The sequence below is a fragment of the Triticum dicoccoides genome, chromosome 3B, assembly GCF_002162155.2.
Source record: "Triticum dicoccoides isolate Atlit2015 ecotype Zavitan chromosome 3B, WEW_v2.0, whole genome shotgun sequence".
Taxonomy (NCBI): domain Eukaryota; kingdom Viridiplantae; phylum Streptophyta; class Magnoliopsida; order Poales; family Poaceae; genus Triticum; species Triticum dicoccoides.
In genome coordinates this window covers 785,759,850-785,779,050 of record NC_041385.1, presented here as the reverse complement: position 1 = coordinate 785,779,050, position 19,201 = coordinate 785,759,850, and the positions used below count along the sequence as shown (strand labels likewise).

Here is a 19,201-nt window from a genome sequence, read left to right as displayed (position 1 = left end):
GGGGGCGGCGCCGGGCGGCGGGGGCGGGGGCGGCGGGGGCGGGGGCGGAGGAGGTCGAGGGAGAGAGATGAGTAACGGGCAGGGGAGGGGGCTCGGCCGTTAGTTAGGTTAGTTAGGGTAGCCTTTGCCGTCCGCCCTCCTTTGTCGTCCGCTTTTGTTCATATTTGCCGTCTACGGCGGACGGCAAAGCGGGGGACGTTAAGTATTTTTTAACCAGCTCCTCAGTGGGGCCCCCCTCCCTCTTTGCCGTCTGCTAGCGGACGACAAAGATTCTTTGCCGTCAGCTAGCGGACGGCAAAGAACAGGCTGATGGCAAAGGCTTTCTTTGCCATCAGCCAGTTCTTTGTCGTCCGCTTTCGGGTAGCTGATGGCAAAGAGCTTCTTTGCCGTCTGCTAGCTGACGGCAAAGAGCTGGCCGATGGCAAAGTAGCTGATTCCAGTAGTGATGCTCTAATAATGATGATCATCACACTTTTATTTTTCTTACAACTCAACAATTACAACTCGATACTTAGAACAAAATATGACTCTATATGAATGCCTCTGGCGGTGTACCGGGATATGCAATGAATCAAGAGCGACATGTATGAAAATTATGAAGGTGGCCTTGCCACAAATACAATGTCAACTACATGTTCATGCAAAAAGCAATATGTTAATGATGGAGTGTGTCATAATAAACGGAACAGTGGAAAGTTGCATGGCAATATATCTCGGAATGGCTATGGGAATGCCATAATAGGTAGGTATGGTGGCTGTTTTGAGGAAGGTATAAGGTGGGTGTATGATACCGGCGAAAAGTGTGCGGTATTAGAAAGGCTAGCAAAGGTGGAAAGGTGAGAGTGCGTATAATCCATGGACTCAACATTAATCAAAGGAACTCACGCACTTGTTGCAAAAATTTAGAAGTCATCAAAAACCAAAGCACTACGCGCATGCTCCTAGGGGGATAGATTGGTAGAAAAAGACCATCGCTCGTCCCCCACCGCCACTCATAAGGAAGACAATCAATAAATAAAATTGTGCTCCAACTTCATCACAAAGCGGTTCACCATACGTGCATGCTACGGGAATCACAAACTTCAACACAAGCATTCTTTAAATTCATAATCACCCAACTAGCATCACTTTGATATTATCACCTCCATATCTCAAAACAATTATCAAGCATCAAACTTATCTTAGTATTCAACGCACTCAAAAGAAAGTTTCACATATCTTGAATACCAAGTATATTATCATTAAGCAAATTACCATGCTATTAACGACTCTCAAAATAATCTAAGTGAAGCATGAGAGATCAATAGTTTCTTTAAAACAAATCCACCACCGTGCTCTAAAAGATCTAAGTGAAGTACTAGAGCAAAAATTATCACGCTCAAAAGATATAAGTGAAGCACTAGAGCAAAACTATAAAGCTCAAAAGATATAAGTGAAGCACATAGAGTATTCTAGCAAATTCCAAATCATGTATGGTTCTCTCAAAAGGTATGTACAGCAAGGATGATTGTGGTAAACTAACAAGCAAAGACGCAAATAATACAAGACGCTCCAAGCAAAACACATATCATGTGGTGAATAAAAATATAGCTCCAAGTAAATTACTGATGGAAGTGGACAAAAGAGGGGACGCCTTCCGGGGCATCCCCAAGCTTTAACCTTTTGGTGTCCTTGGATTATCTTGGGGGTGCCATGGGCATCCCCAAGCTTAGGCTCTTGCCACTCCTTGTTCCATAATCCATCAAAAGAATTCACCCAAAACATGAAAACTTCACAACACAAAACTCAATAGAAATCTCGTGAGCTCCGTTAGAGAAAGAAAACAAAAGACTACTTCAAAGTACCGTAATGAACTCATTCTTTATTTATATTGGTGTTAAACCTACTTTATTCCAGCTTCTCCATGGATTATAAACTATTTTACTAGCCATAGATTCATCAAAATAAGCAAACAACACACGCAAAACAGAATCTGTCAAAAACAGAACAGTCTGTAGCAATCTGTAACTAACGCAAACTTCTGGAACTCTAAAAATTCTACCAAAATAGGAAGTACTGGAGAATTTGTCTAATGATCAGCAACAAAAAGAATCAATGCAAAAGCACGTTTGTGTGATTTATTGATTTTTTTTTCCCGTGAGCGCAAAGTTTCTGTTTTTCAGCAGAATCAAATCAACTATCATCGAAGGTTATCCTATAGGTTCTACTTGGCACAAACATTAATTAAAACATAAAACCACATCTAACCAGAGTCTAGATGGAATATTTATTCCTAAACAGAAGCAAAAACAAAATAAAATAAAATAAAATTGGGTTGCCTCCCAACAAGCGCTATCGTTTAACGCCCCTAGCTAGGCATAAAAGCAAGGATAGGGCTAGGTTTTGCCATCTTTGGTAGGCAATCCATAAGTGGCTCTCATGATAGATTAATAAGGTGATTTTATTTTAGGGAAGTGTTCCATGCCCTTTTTAAGGGAAATTGGAATCTAATATTCCCTTCCTTCATATCAATAATCGCACCAATTGTTCTAAGGAAAGGTCTACCAAGAATAATAGGACATGAAGGATTGCAATCTATATCAAGAACGATAAAATCTACGGGCACATAATTCCTATTTGCAACAATAAGAACATCATTAATTCTCCCCATAGGTTTTTTAATAGTGGAACCCGCAAGATGCAAATTTAGAGAGCAATCTTCAAAGTCACAGAAATCTAGCAAATCACACAAAGTTTTGGGAATAGTAGAGACACTAGCACCCAAATCACACAAACCATGGAACTCATAATCTTTAATTTTAATTTTAATAGTAGGTTCCCACTCATCATAGAGTTTTCTAGGGATAGAAACTATTAACTCAAGTTTTTCTTCATAAGATTGCATCAAGGCATCAACAATGTGTTCGGTAAAGGCCTTATTTTGACTATAAGCATGAGGATAATCTAGCACAGATTGCAACAAGGAAATACAACCAATCAAAGAGCAATTTTCATAATTAAATTCCTTGAGATCCAAAATAGTGGGTTTAGCAACATCTAGGTTTTTATTTCTTTCTATCCCACTTTCATCAATTTCATCATCAAGATCTAGAAACTCCGAATTCTTAGAACGCCTTCTAGGTAAAGGAAGATCATATTCAGTTTCATCAAGATTCATATTGCAAAACAAAGATTTAATGGGGGACACATCAATAACTTTTAGATCTTCATCTTGATTTTCATAGGAATTGGAAGAACACGCTTTAATAAAGGCATCTTTGGAAGCACGCATCCTAGCGGTTCTTTCTTTGCACTCATCAATGGAAATTCTCATAGATTTGAGGGACTCATTGATATCATGCTTAGGAGGATTAGATCTAAGCTTTAAAGAATCAATTTCAAGAGAAATTCTATCAACGTTCCTAGCCAAATCATCAACTTTAAGTAATTTCTCTTCAAGCAAAGCATTGAAATTCTTTTGTGAATTCATAAACTCTTTAACACTACTCTCAAATTCAGAGGGTATGTTATTAAAATTTCCATAAGAGTTGTTGTAGGAATTTCCATAATTATTAGAAGGATTACTAGGATAAGGCCTAGGATTAAAATTCCCTCTATACGCGTTATTTCCAAAACTATTCCTACCAACAAAATTCACATCAATAGATTCATTATTATTCTCAATCAAAGTGGACAAAGGCATATCATTGGGATCAAGAGAAGTATTTTTAGTAGCAAACATCTTCATAAGTTCATCCATCTTTTCACTCAAAACATTGATTTCTTCTATAGCATGCACCTTTTTACTAGAAGATCTTTCGGTGTGCCATTGAGAATAATTAGCCATAATATTATCAAGCAATTTTGTAGCATCTCCTAACGTAATTTCCATGAACGTGCCTCCCGCAGCCGAATCTAAAAGATTTCTAGAAGCAAAGTTCAATCCGGCATAAAAATTTTGTATGATCATCCATAAGTTCAAACCATGAGTAGGGCAATTGCGAAGCATCAATTTCATTCTTTCCCAACATTGGGAAACATGCTCATGATCAAGTTGTTTAAAATTCATAATATCATTCCTAAGAGTGATGATCTTAGCGGGAGGAAAATACTTAGAGATAAAAGCATCTTTGCACTTGTTCCAAGAATCAATACTATTTTTAGGCAAAGACGAAAACTAAACTTTAGCACGGTCTCTAAGTGAAAACGGAAATAACTTCAATTTGACAATATTGTTATCCGTATCTTTCTTCTTTTGCATATCACACAAATCAACAAAATTGTTTAGATGAGTAGCGGCATCTTCACTAGGAAGTCCGGCGAATTGATCTTTCATAACAAGATTCAGCAAAGCAGTATTGATTTCACAAGACTCATCATTATTAAGAGGAGCAATCGGAGTACTAAGGAAATCATTATTATTGGTATTCGAGAAGTCACACAATTTGGTATTATCTTGCGCCATGGCAACAAGTAATCCAACACACAAGCAAACAGAAAGGCAACGGGAAAAGGCAAAAGGGAAAGAGAGGAGGAGATTGGGAAAGAGAGGGTGAATAAAACGGCAAGGGTGAAGTGGGGGAGAGGAAAACGGGAGGCAAATAATGTAATGAGAGAGATAGGGATTATGATGGGTACTTGGTATGGTTGACTTGCTTGCGTGAGCCTCCCCGGCAACGGCACCAGAAATTCTTCTTGCTACATCTTGAGCACTGCGTTGGATTTCCCCGAAGAGGAGAGGATAATGCAGTAAAGTAGCGTAAGTATTTCCCTCAGTTTTTTAGAACCAAGGTATCAATCCAGTAGGAGACCACACACAAGTCCCTCGTACCTACACAAAACGATAGCTACTCGCAACCAACACGATTAGGGGTTGTCAATCCCTTCACGGTCACTTACGAGGGTGAGATCTGATAGAGATGATAAATAATATTTTTGGTATTTTTGATATAGAGATGCAAAGTGAAAAGTAAAAAGTAAAGTAAAAACAAAGCAAGTAATAAAGTGATGGAGATTGATATGATGAGAATAGACCCGGGGGCCATAGGTTTCACTAGTGGCTTCTTTCAAGAGCATAGATATTCTACGGTGGGTGAACAAATTACTGTTGAGCAATTGATAGAATTGAGCATAATTATGAGTATATCTAGGTATGATCATGTATATAGGCATCACGTCCGAGACAAGTAGATCGAAACGATTCTGCATCTACTACTATTACTCCACTCATTGACCGCTATCCAGCATGCATCTAGAGTATTAAGTTAAAAACAGAGTAACGTCTTAAGCAAGATGACATGATGTAGAGGGATAAATTCATGCAATATGATAAAAACCCCATCTTGTTATCCTCAATGGCAACAATACAATACGTGCGTTGCAACCCTTTCTGTCACTAGGTAAGGACACCGCAAGATCGAACCCAAAGCTAAACACTTCTCTCATTGCGAGAACTACCAATCTAGTTGGCCAAACAAAACGGGTAATTCAAAGAGACTTGCAAAGATAACTCAATCATACATAAAAGAATTCAGAGAAGATTCAAATATTATTCATATATAGGCTGGATCATAAACCCACAATTCATTGGTCTCAACAAACACACCGCGAAAAGAAGATTACATCGAATAGATCTCCGCAAGAGAGGGGGAGAACATTGTATTGAGATCCGAAAAGAGAGAAGAAGCCATCTAGCTACTAGCTATGGACCCCAAGGTCTGAAGTAAACTACTCACACTTCATCGGAGAGGCTATGGTGTTGATGTAGAAGCCCTCCGTGGTAGATGCCCCCTCCGGCGGAGCTCCGGAATAGGCCCCAAGATGGGATCTCGTGGATACAGAAAGTTGCGGCGGTGGAATTAGGTTTTTGGCTCCGTATTTGATCTATCGGGGGTACGTAGGTATATATAGGAGGAAGGAGTACGTCGGTGGAGCAACAGGGGGCCCACGAGGTAGGGGGGCATGCCCTAGGGGGGGCACCCCCCACCCTCGTGACCGCCTCTGTTACTTCTTGGAGTAGGGTCCAAGTCTCCTGGATCACGTTCGGTGAGAAAATCACGTTCCCAAATGTTTCATTCCGTTTGGACTCCGTTTAATATTTCGTTTCTTTGAAACACTGAAATAGGCAAAAAACAGCAATTCTGGGCTGGGCCTCCGGTTAATAGGTTAGTCCCAAAAATAATATAAAAGTGGAAAATAAAGCCCAATATAGTCCAAAACAGTAGATAAAGTAGCATGGAGCAATCAAAAATTATAGATACGTTGGAGACGTATCAGGGTCCCTCTCCTAATTTCCTCCAACTGAAAAATGCCATCTAAGCCATTACGTTATGTTACGTTTGATTGCTACGTAGGTGTAGCATTACTGTCGTGGTAATCAAGCCGGATAAAAATGTTGGGGAACACAGTAATTTCAAAAAAAATCCTACAATCACGCAAGATCTATCTGGGTGATGCATAGCAACGAGAGGGGAGAGTGTGTCCACGTACCCTCGTAGACCGAAAGTGGAAGCGTTTCAATAACGTGGTTGATGTAGTCGAACTTCTTCGTGAACTAACCGATCAAGTACCAAACACACATCACCTCCGCGTTTAGCACACGTTCAGCTCGATGACGTCCCTCGTGCTCTTGATCTAGTTGAGGACGAGGGTGAGTTCCGTCAGCACGACAGCGTGGCGACGGTGATGATGATGCTACCAGCGCAGGGCTTCGCCTAAACACTACGATGGTATTATCGAGGTGTGTAACTGTGGAGGGGGGCACCGCACATGGTTAAGAGAAACTTCTGTGTCCTAGGGTGCCCCCTGCCCCCGTATATAAAGGAGCAAGAGGGAGGCCGGCCGGCCCTAGGGGAGCGCCCAAGGAGGAGGAGTCCTACTAGGACTTCCTAGTCCTAGTAGGATTCCACTTCAAGGAAGAGGGGGGAAGGAAAGGACAGGGAGAGGGAGTAGGAAAGGGGGGCGCCCCCCCTTCCCCTAGTCCAATTTGGACCCAAGGGGGGGGGGGGCAGCCCTCCTGCGGCCCTCCTCTATCTCCACTAAGGACCATGGCAGCCCATTAGTTCCCCCGGGGGGTTCCAGTAACCCCTCCGGCACTCCGGTTTTACCCAAAACTTCCCGAAACTCACCCAGTGTCCGAATAACATGGTCCAATATATCAATCTTTATGTCTCGACCATTTCGAGACTCCTCGTCATGTCCGTGATCTCATCCGGGACTCCGAACAAACTTCGGTCATCAAAAACACATAACTCATCATACATATCGTCATCGAACGTTAAGCCCTACGGGTTCGAGAACTATGTAGACATGACCGAGACACATCTCTAGTCAATAACCAATAGCGGAACCTGAATGCTCATATTGGCTCCTACATATTCTATGAAGATCTTTACCGGTCAAACCGCATAACAGCATACGTTGTTCCCTTTGTCATCGGTATGTTACTTGCCCGAGATTCGATCGTCGGTATCATCATACCTAGTTCAATCTTGTTACCGACAAGTCTATTTACTCGTTCCATAATACTTCATACCGCAACTAACTCATTAGTAACAATGCTTGCAAGGCTTATAGTGATGAGAGGGCCCAGAGATACCTCTCGGAAACACAGAGTGACAAATCCTAATCTCGATCTATGCCAACCAAACAAACACCTTCGGAGACACCTGTAGAGCATCTCTATAATCACCCATTTACGTTGTGACATTTGATAGTACACAAGGTGTTCCTCCGGTATTCAAGAGCTACGTAATCTCACAGTCTGAGGAATATGTATAAGTCATGAAGAAAGCAGTAGCAATGAAACTGTAACGATCATAATGCTAAGCTAACGGATGGGTCATGTCCATCACATCATTCTCCTAATGATGTGATCTTGTTTATCAAATGACAACACATGTCTATGGTTAGGAAACTTAACCATCTTTGATTAGCGAGCTAGTCAAGTAGAGGCATACTAGGGACATTATGTTTTGTCTATGTATTCACACATGTACTAAGTTTCCGGTTAATACAATTCTAGCATGAATAATAAACATTTATCATGAAATGAGGAAATAAATAATAGCTTTATTATTGCCTCTAGGGCATATTTTATTCAGTCTCCCACTTGCACTAGAGTCAATAATTTAGATTACCAAGTAACGATTCTAACACCCATGGAGTTTTGGTGCTGATCATGTTTTGCTCGTGGAAGAGGCTTAGTCAAGGGTCTGCAACATTCAGATCCGTATGTATCTTGCAAATCTCTATGTCCCCCTCCGACACTTGATGACGGATGGAATTGAAGCGTCTCTTGATGTGGTTGGTTCTCTTGTGAAATCTGGATTCCTTTGCCAAGGCAATTGCACCATTATTGTCAGAAAATATTTTCATTGGACCCGATGCACTAGGTATGACACCTAGATCGGATATGAACTCCTTCATTTGCTGCTTCCGAAGCAACAATGTACTCCGCTTCACACGTAGATCCCGCCATGATGCTTTGCTTGGAACTGCACCAACTGACAGCTCCTCCATTCAATAAAAATATGTATCCAGATTGTGACTTAGAGTCATCTAGATCAGTGTCAAAGCTTGCATCAATGTAACCGTTTATGACGAGCTCTTTGTCACCTCCATAAACGAGAAACATATCCTTAGTCCTTTTCAGGCATTTCAGGATGTTCTTGACCGCTGTCCAGTGCTCCACTCCGGGGTAACTTTGGTACCTCCCTGCTATGCTTATAGCAAGGCACACATCAAGTCTGGTACGCAGCATTGCATACATGATAGAACCTATGGCTGAAGCATAGGGAATGACTTTCATTTTCTCTGTATCTTCTGCAGTGGTCGAGCTTTGAGTCTAACTCAACTTCACACCTTGTAACACAGACAAGAACTCTTTCTTTGACTGGTCCATTTTGAACTTCTTCAAAACTTTATCAAGATATATGCTTTGCGAAAGTCCAATTAAGCGTCTTGATCTATCTCTATAGATCTTGATGCCCAATATGTAAGCAGCTTCTCCGAGGTCTTTCATTGAAAAACTCTTATTCAGGTATCCCTTTATGCTATCTAGAAATCTACATCATTTCCAATCAACAATATATCATCCACATATATTATTAGAAATGTTATACAGCTCCCACTTACTTTCTTGTAAATACAGGCTTCTCCAAAAGTCTATATAAAATCATATGCTTTGATCACACTATCAAAGTGTTTATTCCAACTCCTATAGGCTTGCATCGGTCCATAAATGGATCGCTGGAGCTTGCACACTTTGTTAGCAACCTTTGGATCGACAAAACCTTCTGGTTGCATCATATACAACTCTTCTTCCAGAAATCCATTCAGGAATGCAGTTTTGACATCCATTTGCCAAATTTCATAATCATAAACTTCGGCAATTGCTAACATGATTCAGATAGACTTAAGCATCGCTACGGGTGAGAAAGTCTCATTGTAGTCAACTCCTTGAACTTGTCGAAAATCTTTCGCAACAAGTTGAGCTTTGTAGACAGTAACATTACCGTCAGTGTCAGTATTCTTCTTGAAGATCCATTTATTTTCTATGGCTTGCCGATCATCTGGCAAGTCCACCAAAGTCCATACTTTGTTCTCATACATGGATCCCATCTCAAATTTCATGGCCTCAAGCCATTTCGCGGAATCTGGGCTCATCATCGCTTCCTCATAGTTCGTAGGTTCACCATGGTCTAGTAACATGACTTCCAGAACAGGATTACCGTACCACTCTAGTGCGGATCTCATTCTGGAAGACCTACGAGGTTCGGTAGTAACTTGATCTAAAATTTCATGATCATCATCATTAGCTTCCTCACTAATTGGTGTAGGAATCACTGAAACTGATTTCTGTGATGAACTAATTTCCAATAAGGGAGAAGGTACAATTACCTCATCAAGTTCTACTTTCCTCCCACTCACTTTTTCGAGAGAAACTCCTTCTCTACAAAGGATCCATTCTTAGCAACACAGATTTTTCCTTTAGATCTGTGATAGAAGGTGTACCGAAACGTTTCCTTTGGGTATCCTATGAAGACGCACTTTGGGTATTCTTAGCACGGCGACGGCCACAACGAGGAGGAGGAGTACAGCGAGGGAGACGATGAAGCAGACGAGGAGTCGGTGGCGTGACGCTGCTGCCGCGGCGCTGTGGTGGTCACAGGCGGCAGTGGGCATGCTTGCTTCCTAGTTGCTCTCTCCTCTTGGAAAGAGGTGTTGCTAGCTACCAGTCTAATGTTGGAGTACCAGACTTGATCTGCTTGACCCGTTTTTGTACCTAATCTTTCCTTCCAATTTAGCTACATGTAAGTTCCATAAAAATTAAATGTGGGCCAGTTGGTTATTTCAGCCGTCCATTCCTGCTACGAGATTCGTGCTCCTTGATATTTTTTTCTGTTGTGACTGTTGTTGTGTTTTGGGCCCAAATTTCAGACTGACCACTATTTTGGGTCGGTCGATTCCTTATTGCACTGAAGCCCAACAGTGCTTCATTTATTTATTTTTTGTATGCATTATTTGAATTTTCTTTAAATAAAAAAACAAATTTTGCTTGTCTTTTTTCTTTTTAGTCGGTTTTTATGGGTATTTTTTAGAAGTTGGGTAAAGGCAAAATGAATACGTGTAAGGCTGTGTTTGGCAGCGCTGTATTTTTACAGTTTTACAAGAAATACCGTGGTTTTCAATAAAACGATGGATTTAAATACTTTGATGTGTTTGGCATCAACAGATACAACAGTTTTGGAAAGTATAGTTTTTGTGTTTTTTTTTTTTTGCTGTATTAGAAAAGTAAGTCCCAACCTCTTTTTTTCTTAAACCGAGAAACACAATCCTTACTTTGCTCTCCTCTGCTCTCACGGGTCCATCTTCTTCCGGCCGTCCTCATTACGCGCGATTCATCCATTCATCTTCTCTGCTGCCATGGACAAGTTGACCAACCTGATGGGAACAAAGGTGCGCCCTACCCTGCTCGACCGATTGATCCCATCAATACGAGTCCATGCGCGTGTGTAGATTGCACCCGCGAAGCCACGACTTACTAGGTCAGCAATTAGCCAGCCGTATGGCGCCGCATGCAGCCGGGCGACCGTTAGCACCCGCTGATGGATCCAGTGGTGTAGCTCCTTATGTGTAGCCAAGTTAGATTAAGTTGCGTAGCAATTGGTCAAAACTACGATAAAACAGCACTAGCCAAACATACTGGTAGTTTTCTTAAAACTAAGAAAAATGCAGTTTTAAGAAACAGAAGTATGTGTTGCACACGCATTGCAATACCGAGGTTTTGGGATACTACGGTATTTGGAAAACTATGCTGCTAAACAAGCCCTAAGTATTATATAATGCATGTACAATTATACTAGAGTGCGAAACTTGCACTATCATATGATTGTTTCTTACATATTTAAGAAGTGCCAAGTTTTTTAAATTTTTTTCATTTTCTTTCTTAAATGGTAATACCAATGTCGCTAATTCATTCTGTCTTAGAAAACTTTATAATTTATTTTGTTTTAGTTTTGTTTCATTCTCTTTCTTCTTTCAGGGTAATACCAATGCCACTAATTCATTCCTTGTAATTAGACCTTTTTTTAAATCCCACTATGGTATGCTTATTCTTGCATATTATAAAACAACACAATTTTCTATATAAATTATGTGCAAATTTTGCCACTTTTTTATTTTCTTTCGTCCTAAAGTGTAATACCAATATCACTATTACATTCTTCTATGGAAGACTTTATTATTTTGATTTTTTTTCTAGTATTTGTTTCATTTTGTTTCTTGTTTAAGGCAATACCAATGCCAGTAATACATTCTTTGTAGCAACTTCTATTTTGTGAAGTTTCACAACTCGCATATTATACAAACGCAATTACTGTCTTAATTGTCTGCAAATTTTACCATTATTTGATTTAATTTTGTTCATTTTCTTTAGTCTTAAAGGGTAATGCTAATGCCACTAATTCATTCTTTCTTAGAAAAATTCATTATTTTTATTTTAGTTTATTTTCTTTCTTCTTAAAAGGTAATACCAATGTCACTAATTCATTTTTCCTTAGAAAACTTCATTATTTTGATATTTTTTTAGTTTTTGTCATTTTGTTTCTAATTTAAGGGTAATACCAATGCCACTATTTCATTCCTTTTTAGGAAACTTTTTTTTTTGCAAAATTCCACTATCATATGCTAATACTTACATATTATAAAAAGCGCAATATATGTGTAAATTTTGTGTAAAGTTTTCCATTATTTGATTAAATGTTTTACTCTTAGAGGGTAACACCAATGCCACTAATTCTTTATTCCTTAAAAAAATTCGTTAATTGTTTTTAATTTTTATTTCATTTTCTTTGTTCTTAAAGGTTAATACCACTAATTTATTATTCCTTGGAATACTTCATTATTTTGATTTTGTTTTATGTTTTGTTTCCTTTTAAGGGTAATACCAATACCACTAATCCATTCCATTTTAGGAAACATATCTTTTGCGAAATTCCAGTACTATATGTTCATTCTTGTATATTATAAAAACGCAATTTCTGTGTAAATTGTGTGCCAAATTTGCCATTATGTTTTGAATTTATTTAAGTTTATATTTTATTTTATTTCTTCTTTAAGGGTAATACCAGTGTCACTAATTCATTCCTTCTTAGGAAATGTTTTTGCAAAAAATCCATCATTATATGCTTATAGTTGCATATTATATAAAAAATATTTTTTGTGTGAATTGTGTGCAAATGTTTTGACAAGCTTTTCCTTCTTAAAGGGTAATACCAAGGCCCCCAATTCATTATTTCTTAGAAAACTTCATCATTTTGAATTTTCTTTTGTTCTTGTTTTATTAGTTTATATTTCATTTTATTTCTTCTTAAGGGCAATACCATGCCACTAATTTGTTTCTTATTAGGAAACTTTTTTTGTGGAAATTCCACTATTATATCCTTATTGTTGCATATTATAGTAAAGCACAACTTTTATGTCAATTGTGTGCAAGCTTCATCATCATTATTTTTTATTTTCTTTATTCTTAAAGTGTAAAACCAATATTACTAATTCATTATTTCCTAGAAAAACTTCATTGCTTTTATTGTTTTAGTTTTAGTTTCTTTTGTTTCTTCTTTAAGGGTAATTCTAATGTTACTAATTCATATATTCTTAGGAAACTTCTTTGTTTTCCAAAAATTTCACTTATTATTGCGTATTATAAAAATATGGAATTTATATGAAAATTATGTGAATTTTTTGCCTTATTTTTCTTTTTAGAGGGTGATACCTATGTCACTAGTTCACTCTTTGTTAGAATGTTTTATTTTTTATTTACTTTTATTTTTCTTGGTTATTATCGTTATTGTCTTATATCTTACAAGGCTTCGGGTAATTTTTTATTTGTTTTAGACCAAGCCAAAGTATGTGATGGACTTCTTTATTGGTTGCCTATGACCGAGTGCTCCTCTAAAAAGTCGATTGATAGCAATAAAAAAATACCCAAAAGGGTATATCCAACAAATCTCGGCCATCAAATTAGGTCAATCCAACAGACTCGGGTTGCTGCAATGGTGAGCGCTCAACACGTTTAGCGTGCAGTTAACATCGTATCAAATATCAATTCCAGCACTAATCAAATAATTAACATGCAAATAATATCCTATCTAATATATGCATGCAATTAATGTACTGTATAATATCAACATGCATTGTACGTAAGGATTTACTAGTATGGAAAAGTAACCGATTCGAATAAAATCCTTTTTTATCTTACACATGCTGATGTTTCTCGCTCCCATATTAATTTGATTCATTTGTCGTTTTACATTACGAAGAACATAAAAGATGGAGATTTGTATATGCCTGCCATGTTGAAAATTTGTTCTAGTCGAAATCAAGCGGTGCAATCATAAATCCGAAGGCATGTAGCATCACCAAGGAACTTTGCATGCATCTGCATGCAAGCATCGTGTGCTAGTGAGGGAGAATAAAAAAAATAAGGCAGCGATGTTTCATCTAAATGCATGGCGTGGTAGTGAAGGGCAATAAAAAGTTGGTGTGTTTCATCTGCATGACAAAAGGTGGGTTGACCTGCTGCAGGGCGGGACCTCGTGGTAATCAATCAAGCAGGATAAAAAAAGTGACGGACCAAAAATTAGTTTTCAGTCGCTTGACCATTGGTCGGTCCCCTTTTTTCCAGGGAACTCACTTTTGCACTTAATGTTGAAACATGGTATACAAGTAAATAGCAATATATAACTTCTTCATTTTTCATTAAAAGACACTTTTATTGATTCATAATGCTATATAAAAAAGTGTCTACATGAGGATACATATATCAAAATACAACCGCATGCACTCTATTAAAACAGTTAAACAGGACAAAGATAATACATATGATGAACGGGAAGGGGTCTCGATCCATAGACTATACCACAACTTAAGGCTTGACCCTTGGATGATGGCGATGTGGGGTTATTGACGGCTTGGCGTGTAGTCCCCATTTCGTTATCTCTCTATCATATCTTCAAAGCTCTCACGTAAACATAGACCATGTTCGCACAATTGGTGAGTGCCGAGAGCATGAGACTGGTTTCACCAAATCTTCATTGGTAGGTCCTCACACGGAACATTTTCTGGTCTCTGATGAACTCTCTCTTAGGAGGTGGTGCTGCTGAGGGGTAGCTCGGTCCCACAGGAATGCATAGAACAAGAATAGGGGCTTTGGGTTTCCTCACCGGTGCCTCTCATTACGCTCAGCCACGCAACCTTGTCCTCCTCTGGAGCTCACATGCTCGGCGACGCCTGGTGCCTCCTTTAGGGTCGAGCATGGCTCCCCTTTCAGCAGTCACAGTTCTGGTCTATGCTCGACTTCCTCTTCTTTGATTCGTGCTCAGACGGCTTGGGATTGCTCGGAATTTGGCCAGGGAGAAATGCTCACATCCTGTGTTGGGAGCGGAACACCCGCAGGTGCTATCCCCTTCTTGGAGGCGTTTCCATGGCCATTATCTGTGCCCCTCTTCGAGCATCAAGGGAAACTCTAGGTCTGGTTTTCAGGATCGGATGACGACGGCGCCTTAGTGTTGTCCTCCTTGGTGAAGGCGTTGTCTTGTTTGTTCGCAGCGTCTTCAGTGTTGTATTTGGAGATGTTGGTCGTCTAGCTGTTGGTCGGATTGTTTCGGTGGTCGACGAGTTTAGCTATGTTTGTCTATGTTTGGGTTATTTATCTCATGCCTTTGTGTTTCGGGCATCATATTCACATCTTTTGCGTCCGTGTCATGTGTTGTACCACCTACTATACTCATTCTAATTTCTCTTATCAATAAAATGATACATAAGCTTTGCGTATTCGCGAAAAAAAAGACATGGTCGTGTCTCTCGCGGAAGCAAATCTATGCCTCCAGTCACAAAAAAGGAAAATTCATTTTTTTCATGATTTTTTTCTTCAAAACCTGGGGGAAACCGGATGAACACCAAAAGGCCAACAAACCAGAAGAAAACCCATCTAGAACCCGAAAACACGGAAAGAAAAAAAAATTCCTAAGTGAGCGTCCAACATGCCATGTAACGGTCTGAGAGCGCACCATGTAACGTCGTCCAGCATACCCTACCTTGCTTCGGTACCAGTCGGTCACACGTGTGGGCCACATGTTGGCTCTGAGGTCATATCCAGCTTGATTTTTTAGGGAATCATTTGAAATCGGTGCGCCGGCGTAACTTTCGGCCGGCTGCGTCCACACTGCACGCTCCGCGTAACGTAAGGGCCTGTGGGCCACTCATGGAAAGACGCGAAACTGCCTTATCTCCTTTTCTCCTTCACACGTTCCTTATCCTCTCCTGATCCAGCGCTTCGTCCCTAATTAACTCCTTCTCCTACCTCTCGCCTCCCCTTCACCCATTAGCATCAACGCAGCGCGAGGCACACAAGCGACCCTGCCACTATCCTGTCCGCTGTCAACCTTCTCCCACCATTTTTTGCTGCAAGCACCAACCACCGCTAGCTGGAACCGGCGAGCTCCGGTGCTACTATCAGCTGCGTCGGCTGCTGGAACCGGCAAAAGAAAAGCTGCAACCGGCAACCGCTTTTTCTACGTCGACGATGGTGGTGCCGTGATATGCTGGAAACGGCAAAAAAAGAAAGGCTGCAACCGGCAAACCGGTTTGCTACGTCCGCGACGGTGGTGTCGTGATGGGCTGGAACCGGCAGAAGAAGCTCCAACCGGCAAAAGTTTGGTACTGACAGCGACGATGGTGCCGCCATGAGCTGCAACCGGCAAAAGAAAAGGCTGCAACCGGCGCCAGCGACGGGGGCGCGTTTTTTGCTGCGACCGGCGGACCACAAGTTACAACCGGCGTAGAAATTTGCTGGAACCGGCGATGCCAAAAGCTGGAACCACTGGGAATAGGAGCTGTAACCATCTAGCCGGAGGAGCTACAACCGTGGGATGCCGTGCTCTCCCTTGCCGTCAAATGCTACAACTGCGTTGCTAGATGTTGGAACCGGTCGTCTGATTTGCTACCACCGGCTATACTTGATGCTAGTACCTTGACGGCAAGACAAGTTACACTCGAATGCTACAACCAGATTTAAGGATGCTGGAAGAACCGAGGACACCGAGAGCAGCATCAATGGCGACAAAGGCTACGTTTGGCAAGAGTTCAGGTCGCTGGGAAGTCATGTTGCAATCAGGGGGAGGGAGGGGACGACACCGGTGAAGCCTGTGCTGGGGGCCAGCGGTGCGGTGCATCGACCAACCTCGTCGAGGCGCGACGCTGCCGCCAGCGAGGAGCGGCATCCCGGCGTGGGACTGGTCCGTGGATTTAGTCAACGGGCGTGAGGAGGAAGGGAAAGAGCGCAAGGTGAGCTGGCCCAGCTGGGTGAATCGTTTTCCTTTCGGTCCAATCTAACGGACGCACGGCTCACGTCGTACGGGTGGGATGCGACCGGCCCAAAGTTTGGGCCGGCGCGCCGGCGACCTATCGGTCCCCATTTTTTTACCGTACACAGTTTCAGCCCGTCACCGAGACGGCCACGGATCTGGCCCATATATAGAGAGGTGACGACGCCACGCAGTCGTTGCTCTATTCAATCCCCAATCCGGGTGTCAAAAATCAAAACTGTTCCGCCGCCGCCGTGGATGGACGCAACAGAAGCTTGCCCTGGCGCTGGCCTGCAACGACCATCCGAGTTTGACTTCATGTTCACCGACGAGGGGTGGGCCTTGCTGTCCGAGGAGACACGCCGTTCAATTATAGGAGTTCTGGATCAGGACAGAGAGGAGAAGACCCGCCTCCTAGAGCGCCGTCAGTCCCGGTCCCGGAAGGACCGCCGCAAGGATCCTCGGCCGGACAAACAGACACACCCTAGCAAGAGCCTCGACCGTAACACCTGTCAAGGGATGTTCGGGATTCAGATAACTTTTTGTGGATCCGACAGCATCGTGTGCTCAACCATTCAGACTGTAAGTTGCATCATTAATTCCATCTATTAACAAGTTTTCTTTTTCATTCTGCTCACTTCTTTTTACATTTCCTTTTCCCCAGCTGCGCTGCCGCCGATGCGCTATACTTCCTGCCAACTCCTTGGGAACGGATGCTCTCATTATCCTCATCCTATGCTACAATTCCTTGATGTTTTTGTCCAGTTTTACAGGAATGCCTTGAATATCATGCGTGGCAATACACATATTGATGTCTATGGCTTGCTTGCTGTAAGGGATTCCTTGGATTCTTCCCGGGACTATATTTTTCACCGTTCCAGAGAGAACGCTCAAGCTATCGACGTGGTAATTCTACACTCTTTCTTAACACTCTACATGGTTAATTATGGGGTACATTAATGAACTGTAGGTCCATAAATCATGGGTTGGTTAAGAACACTATATTTGTGCCCATTTGCTTTGGTTAACAACGATGTATTTCTTTCCGTTTGCGTTAGTTAAAAACACTATATTTGTGTCTAAATCTTCCACTTAAACCTGTATTTGCAAAAGTTTTGAACCTGGAATTGCCATATATATACATTCTAGCTATCTATATCATAAATTAATTCTGGGATTGATATAATTCTGGGCTACATTTTAGAATGGTGGTTATCTAAGTCTGAGCTACCCTGCACGGGGCATATCTGCAATGGGCTGCCTGATTGAAATTGATATAAAGATCAAGGGCAAGGATGTTGACAAAGATTTGTCGATTATTGATGGATCTGTGAAAGCCTTTGGGCAGTTTGACTCGAGGACTGCTAACCATGTTGATAACGTCAATGGTAAAATTATATTCAAGACACATGTTGTTCGTAAAGGTGTCGAGGCAACTATAGACCTCGATTTTGTGGAGGTGCCAATAGGCGGCTTCAATGTGCGGATGCGTGGTAAAACTGTCCGTGGTAAAGCTGTTTACTCCTTTATCACTGAGCGTTGTGATGATGACAGTTTTATTGCTTCACCTGGGAAGCATAATAAGAAGTTTGTAGCGGCTGTGAGCATAGGTGATACACTATGTGTAGACTTCATGGAGAAAAGGCGAGAAGCGCTCTCTTTTGTATCATCCAAGCACGGCAACGAGGAGCTACCTTACCGATTCAGCAATGGAGCTTTGGTCTTTGTTAAAGTCTATTGGTCAACCATCGTCGAGGGTTGACCATTGGGTCTGTAATCACTGAAAGAAAAGAAAGATATCATTATTGTCAGTTTTGAAGTTTTTGATCTTTACCCCCTGAATTTTGGAGTGAAGTGCACTGTAGGTCCTTAAACTATTTCAGGGGTGTCACATAGGTTCTCGAACTATAAAAATCGTCATTTAGATCCTCGAAGTACAGTAAGTGTGTCATACAGGTCCAAAATCTCACTAACCCCCTCTAAATGACCAGCTGGCATGGTGAACAGTGCGAAAAATAAAAAAATATGAACAAAAAAATCTGAAAATCTTTGGCATCAAAGATACCCCTGGTGCGTGAATAGTAAAAATGTTCGTTAATTCAAAAAAATGTTCGCGAATATGGGAAAAATATTCGCGACTTTAAAAAAGTTCACAAACAATAAATTTGAAAATATGTTCGCGAACCACAAATATTGTTCGTGGGTATGGAAAAAAATGTTCGCGAACCACAAAAATTCCTGACTTTAAAAAATGTTAGTGAACTTTTTATTATAGTCGCAAATATTTTTTCCGAATTCATCGTTCGCGAACATTTTATTAAAGTCACGAATATTTTTTCCAAATTCATCGTTCG

General features: G+C 41.0%; 1 protein-coding gene across 1 annotated transcript; it reads left to right on the top strand.

Moving 5' to 3' along the window:
• The first annotated feature begins 15,881 nt into the window (after positions 1-15,881).
• Positions 15,882-18,680, top strand: LOC119278466. The gene is made up of 3 exons (XM_037559816.1): positions 15,882-17,429; positions 17,512-17,753; positions 18,052-18,680. Exons 2-3 carry the CDS (start codon positions 17,526-17,528, stop codon positions 18,607-18,609), a joined length of 786 nt encoding a protein of 261 aa, XP_037415713.1. The 5' UTR covers positions 15,882-17,429; positions 17,512-17,525; the 3' UTR covers positions 18,610-18,680.
• Positions 18,681-19,201: the final 521 nt, after the last annotated feature.